The 8,730-nt window shown below is 37.7% G+C and overlaps 1 protein-coding gene across 1 annotated transcript; it reads right to left on the bottom strand.

Moving 5' to 3' along the window:
• Positions 1 to 4,426: 4,426 nt before the first annotated feature.
• LOC113346790 (WD repeat-containing protein DWA2-like) lies at positions 4,427 to 8,703 on the bottom strand. The gene is made up of 14 exons (XM_026590299.1): positions 8,596 to 8,703; positions 8,416 to 8,499; positions 8,214 to 8,346; positions 7,979 to 8,090; positions 7,551 to 7,650; positions 6,789 to 6,916; positions 6,425 to 6,494; positions 6,007 to 6,095; positions 5,741 to 5,786; positions 5,432 to 5,505; positions 5,274 to 5,347; positions 5,141 to 5,199; positions 4,764 to 4,822; positions 4,427 to 4,669 (listed from the first exon to the last, which is right to left on the bottom strand). The coding sequence occupies exons 1-13, from the start codon at positions 8,638 to 8,640 to the stop codon at positions 4,781 to 4,783; spliced, it is 1,056 nt and encodes a 351-aa protein (XP_026446084.1). The 5' UTR covers positions 8,641 to 8,703; the 3' UTR covers positions 4,427 to 4,669; positions 4,764 to 4,780.
• Positions 8,704 to 8,730: the final 27 nt, after the last annotated feature.

Below are 8,730 nucleotides of genomic sequence, written 5' to 3'. Positions count from 1 at the left end.
CCAAAATCGAGAAAGCTAAAACCCCAAAAATATAACCATGGAGGGAGCACTTGTCTAAGTATTTATTGTGTTTACACGAAGTAGCGCTAGAAATGGCATTACCGGTTATGAAAGTACGAGCGCCCCCACCCCTCCACCCCCACCCCACACCCACCCCACCACTAGTGAAGGGTGAAATACTAGTGACATCGAAACATACATCCTTACCGTTCTCCCAACAGTAAATAAGAATATTCGCAGGTCTCAAGGAAGTGTTATTATCAGATAAAAATCGAGAACTACCTCCTTTCTGGCATGCACACTATTCTTATAGCAAATATCAGTAAAAATATCCCTCACAACCGACGCCGTTAGGGCAATGCAAAGCATGATCCCAAAAATATGCATATTTTTGTTACAACTTGAGAATGTATTGTCTTCGCTGAAAAGAAGTATACCCAATCTGTACTTTAAAACATAAAGAAAATGCCTAGGTCCTATATTCTGATTTAAACCACTGATAGGAATTGCCGTCAGAAAATCTTCAGGATGAGCCATCCTGTTACTTTGCTATAAAACAAAATCCCGACTAGACATAGGAAAGTATTTAGGAATGTTCTTTTTAGCTACATCAAAATACAACACATCCAGATAATCCATTGGATTGGGAGCAATATTTATTGACGTGTGAAAGTAGAAAAAGGCAATCCACATACCTCTACGAAGCTACTTAATTAAACCTTGTTGGAAACAACTGTTTGGCACATAGAGGATATATTAAGCATAATATATTGCAAACCCTTGGTATGAATACAGGATGCGACATAGACGTAGTGGTTTGTATCTGCCATAATGTAGACACCAAGACCACCATCTTTCATCGGCAAGGTGGAAATACGTTGCTGGAGGGATACGAATCCTGCATCATTTCCTGTAACAATATGTCTCAAATTTTAAACGTTGAAGTCCATTTAAATTCATATTTATTTTGTTATTAATTTAAATTTGAAAGGGCAAGCATTAAAGCGATTCGGCAGATTTGGATTACCTTATAAGTAAACTACCTCAACCAAACATTTGGCGATTTGGCAAATTTTGAATTCCATGAATTGAATTACCCCGTAATACAATTCCTGGATTCTTCAAAAACAAACACGCTGTCACATTAACACATTTATATGAGAAAGCATAAATGAGATCATCACGCCAATCCAGACATCTTTGTGGCCTTCATAAAAGTTCGCACTTAGGACAAGCACTATGGTGCATAATTTACCTTCTCTATCTCTTAAATGTGGAGAGATTTCACAAAATCCATCTATTATGCTCTCCCATATCCCTTCTAAGTAGGGATATCATTTCCCTACATTTAAAACTGGATCAGATCTGGTCTAGGCAGTAGGGAAGGGAAATAGTTTCCATGTAAAATTCTGCTTTATAGAAACTAAGTTTCCGTGTGATTTTCAAGGGATACTTATTTTCCGTTTGAGAATTTTTAGTTTTACTTTCACTGTTAACTCTTCTATTTCTACTAAAACTCTTTATTTCCTATTATATTTTCGTTTTTTTCTCTTCAATTTTTTTTACTCATAAATAATAATTATGTAAACCCGTGGAAATAAAATTTGGAAGAAAAAAAATGGAAATTGAGGTTCTATTTGGCACTATTTACACGAAAGGGAGGAAAGCAAACCATAGTGAGATTGTCTTTTTACTCATATCCCTCCCCTATAATTAAGGGTTACGAAAGGGATATCCCTTAATATGACTGGTCCCAACAATTAAGTGCAAAGGCTGCGCAATACTGAAGTTATAGCCTGGCTGATGGAGCTGCACAGTCCGACGATGTAGCGCCAACATGGCTGAGACAAGAAAGGTTACTTGGCATATGAGATAGTGTTGCATATCCTTATCCAGAGTTAGTCCAGCTCAAGGAAGGAATAAATGATGAAATGCAAGTCATGGAATGACTTTGGAATTGTCTCAAGCATTGGCCAAGGCTTGGACAATGCATATGCAACAGAGACGTTTCCAAATGCTCCATTGATGATTATTGCTTGGAAAAAAGAATGCAAGTGATGCATATGAAGTATGAAGCTGAACTAAGTAAGGAAAGACTCAATTGGCATGATATTTGGATGTTGGCATCCAAATATGCTAAGTACATGGCGGGATAAATGTAGCGCAACCATTGTAGAGTACCTGACAGAGGCCAAGATGAGTGACGCGCAACCATTGCCGAATACTTGGTAGAGACCAAGATGAGTGTTGCACAATCACTGCCGAACATTGGCATGGGCCAAGTTGAGCGATTGTCGGATTTGAGTTCAAGCTGTCAGTTACGTGTGTGTGTGCATCACACACATGCCATAGCAAGAGATCAAGTTAGAGACAGTTATAAAGTGGCTTTATACCCGAGTTTGGCATAGCCTAACCGTTCGAAACAATTGTGGTGCGATTCTGCAAGCCAGCACTAAAGTTAGCAGTTAAAAAGTGATTGTGGCGGTTACGGGAACTGCCTATCGACAGATGGTTGTTCATAGGCCGTGCAAATGAGTTGCACACAGATTTGCCTGGTTCTTGGCATTATTAATAGGCCATAGAACCTTTGCAAATGCAAGTCTTCATGTGTAGAGGAACCGCATTGCAGTAGAGAGTGTTTTTGTTGTAGGCTTATAGAATAAGCTTGTAAGTCCATTGGTTGGACAAGTTTTGTAATCTTCCCTTAAGCTAATAAAAGAGAGTATGTTTGGCTTAGATGTTTGCTTTAGTATTCTGTTGATTCGATAATACTCCCCCAAATCTGTGAAGTATAAACATGACGCTAACCCCTTTGTAGTATGGGCTACATTGTTGGTAAAGAGAAAATCTAAGTAAGTCATTCGCTGCATAACTCAGTAAAATCTGATGTTTACATAGGTGCAAACTTATAAGGCTGAAATACGAGTGGGTGATAAGAGATCACTAAACCACCGGATCATAGTTGCGCAAAAATTTGCTTGGAGCATTTGCAGTTGGGACACGTACATAGTGCTTGGCCTTACGGTTTTCAAGATGATAATTGTATACATTTCCTGGTGGCCAAGAAAAATAACGTCAGGCTGGCGATCACGCACATTCAACGTATGCCAAATAGCTTGATCTTTATCGAGCAAGTCATTTGTACAGATGCAATGCTTCAGTATCCAAAAACATCCACTTTTTCTGTGGTAGTCAAATTGCCAATTTGCCACATAGAAAATCTAAATTCCTCGTCTTAAATCTTAATTATTAAAATAACAAAACTAGTCGTAAAAATCCAAGGTGATCAAACTTGTGGTACAAAAACCCAACTCAAATGTTGGGATCCATTAAAACTCCATCGTAAACAAAATAGATACAAAAATCCCAAATTTTTAAAAATTGATATAAAAACCCCAAATTTAAATGTTGGTTTCATCAAATTTGGGGTTTTTGTGTTAATTTTGTTTTGATGGGGTTTTTGTGTTAGTTTTGTTTTGATGAGTTTTTGTGGAAGGATGGTGACACCTCTGGGGTTATAACTCGCGGACCGACAAAATAATACAAACCCCTTTGGAAATTCCAATCAATCCAGTTGGGTAACCTGAGCATGGAACTTCTATGACTTTAGCTGACACATCAATTGATTTGTGGTCGAATTGTACAAGACACTTTTTCTCAGTTATCATGTAGTATATAAAATGAAAATCCCATCCGAGCTTACATTCTTCTCAGTCCATTTAACCCCTCGGTGTTTAGGACTAAGGAGCATCAGATTCGCGGATTCGGCAACAAATAGATGCTTGGCCCAATCTCCAGGTACTAACCCACTTGACAAATTCTAAAGGAAATATGTCCAGTTTTTTGTTTATCGGTAAAGAATTAGATGCTGGCGAGTTTCCAACTCAGGTCACTGATAAAGAAAATATGTCCAGTCTTGATCAAAGTATGAACAAGGCAGAACAACTCAGGTCACTGGTAAAGAAAATATGTCCAGTCTTGATCAAAGTATGAACAAGGCAGAACAACTTTGTAGTTAATGTGAAGGATATGCACTAGAACACAGTCAAACTTTATTGGTAATCGACACAAGACACCAGATAGTTAATCTATTGGTAAATGTTCTGCGATTATTCTGTTCGTCGTTTCGAATCTTGATAGATAAGAATTTACCCTGTAGCTTATGCTTGAGATAAGAATGTATTCTTGGTGGCAATCTGGCATTCACCTATTGGTAGCGACTGTTCTTCACAGTTGGCATGCACTTCTTAAATATTGATGGTGGTGTTCTCTCTGCCTGTTGGCACTTGGTCTACGCTTCTTACGCGACGGATTATTGGCAGTAATCCCCTCTCAACAATATATTGAAGTTGCTTGCAATGGCCTTTAACTAGGTTAACACCCTTAGCTAAATGGTTCCAGTAACCACCACCAGAAAGTTTCTGGATCACACCCAAAATAATAAAGTCATAGAATTCCAAGTCCAACTATTTGTCCCAACAGTTCAATAACCTCCAAAATTTTCTACAAACTTGTTTGATCTTTACAAGTTGCATTTAAAATGATGCCACGGGGATACAAGCATTTCGTAGAAGATAATGAACACACAGTTTGAAGTTTGAACTAGTTAAGGAATATAGGTTGTTGCTATTGTTATCTGACTGCCGACAACGGTTGAACCATGTATGTCCTGCATAAGAAACAAAAACAAAGTGCACTTACACACACAAGAAGAGAGAGTATAGAACAGATGATTGCAAGAAACCACAGCTGCTACAACTTACATTCACTGATAAATGTCTCACTTTTTGGGGAGAAATGACTTTACTGATTCTACAACCACCTGCAACACATATAAAATTGGAAAATCATGATAACGCTTTCAAGGTCATATTTACAATGGGACGCTGAATGCTCGTCAGATGCACTAGGTTATGAATTCTTCGAGTTCAAACTGATAAGAAATTTGAATCTGATCATGGTATACATATTTTACTATCCATACCAGTTGTGATGAGTACAACTTTCATTTTACCTCCAGAAATTCATTCTGTGTTGCTGCTAACTTTATACCACCTTAGTGTAAGATAAGTTGAAATTTAAATATAACAATTTCCACCCCTATCTGTTTCAAACTTTCATATGAGCAGCTGATTCTTACCCTTCCATCATACGATAATGAAGCGAAAATCCAAGGTTGGCGAGAGCTCCAAGTGAGGCCTGGAAATTCGATTATCAGTCCAATTTTCAATTGTAAAGCAGTTTATAAGAAAATACGAGGATTACGAGATTACCATAGACACTGTCCTCGTAGTCACTGTAAGAGTTGAGTAAAGGATCTGCTCGACGTGTAGGTGATTCTACAGGACTGAAATGTGGAGATAGAGTTAAGCAGGAGGAATGGATAGATAGTTTGAGGAGTTCAAAGCTGTACACCAGGAAAGAAAAATACCTTTCAGTTGTTGAATCACCACTGTTAGAGATAGGAGCCAACCATAAGTTGACAGCTGAATCTGTTCCAGCACTCTGCAAAAGCTTCGATATTGTCAGTGCATGATATGGCTTAAGAAGCATGGAGGTTCTTATCAAAGCTTTAGAGTCAGCATACGATGGTCACTTGTGGCAGGACTGAAGATTGCCTTTTCATGCGTCTATGGTACTGATAATATTCTAACCTGATCCAAGCATTCCTAGAGATATTCTACGTGGATACGTATGTGTATGTGTGTGTCTATATATATATATAGAGAGAGAGAGAGACCAGAATAAGATCGTGGTACACAGGGTTACATCTGACTGCCCATGTCCTGCATAAATGATCAAATGAGTCTGTTAGAAAATAAATACAAACTTTATATGTGGAGGCATAGACAGATCCAACTGAACATATTGCAGGTTCATGTCAAGTGTCAACAGGTCAGATATTGGTACAGCATTCATGAGTAATTATAATGTGTAACTTAGCAGTTAAAGCTGTTGCAAGGATTCATACCAGAAAAAAGGTAAAGCAAAATGAGTAAAGCATACCAGTGTGCATGACCAGGGAGCTCTCTCATAGGAACATTCGGCATTCTCATATCCCAGATGCATATTCCAGTTTCGTCCTCAGCACTGACCTGCGAAGTTAATCAGCATTTTTAGTTGATTAATGAACAAGACACAAGTTTTAAGTCGAATTCGTTGGTAGATCCTAATAGCTATGTAATGTATAAGTTCGCATCACCGAATTATCGTTTCAGCAACTCAGTACGATCTTTGTCTATAACCTCCAAGAACTGGCCAAATTCTTAATCCAGCTAGCGAATAGTCGCCTATCAGCCTTACGGAGCGGCATTAAGGGGACCCGGCACATGAATATGGTAAGAATAAAAATATATTACAAGATAATTTGCTTGTGGATAAGCCATGGAGCCTGAAATCACATAGATGGATGCCATATACTCACTAGAATGTTCTGCTTCTTAATGCTGTAGTCTACATCACGAACGTGGGCATGCTCAATTGTGTTTGTCTTCCTGGAAATAAGAACAATGAAGCTGGTGGTCAGCCATGAAATAAAATTTGGATGTGATAAAAATTAGGAGAAACCATCTCTAAGAGAGTTGCCAAATGTAAACTTCAACAACGAAATATAAAAAAACCAACAGCTTTTAATTTATGTATGATATGATTATTATAGAATTAAAGGTTTCATACTTCCATGCATTAGTAGCTGATCTAATCAGAACAACAAAATCCTAGGTGCAGGATAACCTAGAATGATGTTATCATGATACCACACAAAGCCAGAACACGAGAAGAACGCATACTTCATAGTCCGCAAATCCCAAAACTGGATCGACGAGTCAGATGTTGCAGCAAGCGCATTTCTGTCATGTGGATCCCATGCTCCACCAGATAAGGAATGCAGCATACCAACAGATTCCCTGGATTCTACCTAGATTTTCAAATAATCCGTGAATAAGGACCATATCAAAATTGATGTTTTCTCGTTAAAAATGAAAAATGAACACAAAGATCACATGAGTTGCATATTCTTAGATAACAATGATGCATACCACAAAATCCAAATGTGAGGGAAAAATTTGCACAATGCAAAAACCACTTTGGCAACTCACCCACTCCTTACCATTTTACAATGGTTGGGGAGCAGGCACTATCTAAATAACTATGACTAGTGATAACCAGATATTTGTTTCTTAAATTTGGCAGACTACTTACTCGTATTGACAAGGTATACCTAGATTATGAGAAATCTTAGTCGATCCAAAGTGTACCTATTCCTCCTTTCTGAAGCACTGAACCTTTTCTTTTCTTCGAATAAAGTGGCTCGCCTTTCCCCCGAAACATTTTTAAGGTAACCTAAACAAACCTTTGAACAACTACAGAACTACAGAACTACTACTGTGGAATAGTAAATGTGGTTATTAAGCTTCAGATGAGACAGGTTTTCAGTTCTCTAAAAGGTGAGAAAAGAGAAACAAGAAACCTTAAATTCAGCAACTTCCTTGTGACATAATCATTAAGTAATTGACAAGGATCACTTCAAGAATTTCCCTTTTGGATCACACCTGTGTGGTCTTATTCGAAGAATCAAAGCTCCATAACAATAGATTTTCCTCATCAATGCTGATCACTTTGTCATGACTTCCAGATGGCCACCAAAGAATGCTGCGGAGCACAGAATCACAGGGTATAAGGTGTTTTTTCCCTCCATAGAAATAGTAAAACAAAACACTGCAATGTGAAAAGTTAGTCCATTGTCTACTTGTCATATAGAGGTGACCTATTTACATAATTATCTTAAAGAGCTGACTCCCTAACAATGCAACAATGTCAAAACTAGGGGTATAATTTTAACCTAATTCAGAATGGTTGCATTCACATATATTATATATTTGGGTGTTTGTTTGGCACATTATCAATCATGTATACAGATAACTGGAAGTCCACGAACTCCGCTTGATAAATATAAGTTATGATTTTGTAAGTAGCTAACCGTTTGATCTTGCTAGTATGTTGATCAAGAGAAGCAAGTTCTTCCAATTGTGATGAATTTGATTGTCCATATAACTCAGGTATTTTCCAAATTGCAGCTCCATATGATTCACCTTCAGTTGAAAGATAAAATAAAACCTACCAATCAAAATTATCTACCAGTACCATGTCTGATTCACCTTTCACTAATCCGATCTCGGAAACTTTAAATGCTTACAGAATAATCAAACACTTACCAGAAGAGAAAACTGTGGAAAAGATTCGAGGGTCAAAAGGGCAAGACGCAAGATCCCAAATCTCATTTGGATGTGAAAATAAACCCTCACAAATCAATTCAGTCTCAGATGATGATAATTTGATCAAATGAACCTGAAATTTCGAAGAGCTTTAGCTTCAACACCATACATAGTATAATCCATACAGAGAGAGAGAGGAAACCTCATTTTCTTCTTTGAGACTGAGAGTACCAGTGATGAAAGTTGTAGTTTCAGTATCAGCTTTAACATCAGCAATGCATCTAGCCTGGACAAAATCAATCGAAATGTGTAGGAAATGCAAAAATTAGAGTTTTGAAATGTAAGATTGAAATTTCTGGAGAAGAAAGTGTGAGAGAGAGACCTGATACTTGAGACCATAACCAATTCCCGTTGATCCTCCTTGCATTTCTTTACTCCCTGGTGCAGTTTGGATCCAAAAGCAAATATTCTTGCAAATACGGTAAAGATATGTAGGTATGAATCTAGGAATGCTATG

Source organism: Papaver somniferum, chromosome 2 (assembly GCF_003573695.1).
Source record: "Papaver somniferum cultivar HN1 chromosome 2, ASM357369v1, whole genome shotgun sequence".
In the NCBI taxonomy this organism is placed as follows: Eukaryota; Viridiplantae; Streptophyta; class Magnoliopsida; order Ranunculales; family Papaveraceae; genus Papaver; species Papaver somniferum.
This window is presented reverse-complemented; position numbering and strand designations above follow the sequence as displayed.

What these genes read in the sequence shown, in the direction of transcription:
- LOC113346790 (XM_026590299.1), bottom strand. Translation starts at nt 8,640, where the DNA reads ATGCAAGGAGGATCAACGGGAATTGGTTATGGTCTCAAGTATCAG. An exon ending in GTCTCAAAGAAGAAAATGAG is followed by an intron (nt 8,347 to 8,415) that starts GTTTCCTCTCTC and finishes TCGAAATTTCAG; the next exon opens with GTTCATTTGATCAAATTATC. An exon ending in TGTACCACGATCTTATTCTG is followed by an intron (nt 5,506 to 5,740) that starts GTCTCTCTCTCT and finishes AAGCTTTTGCAG; the next exon opens with AGTGCTGGAACAGATTCAGC.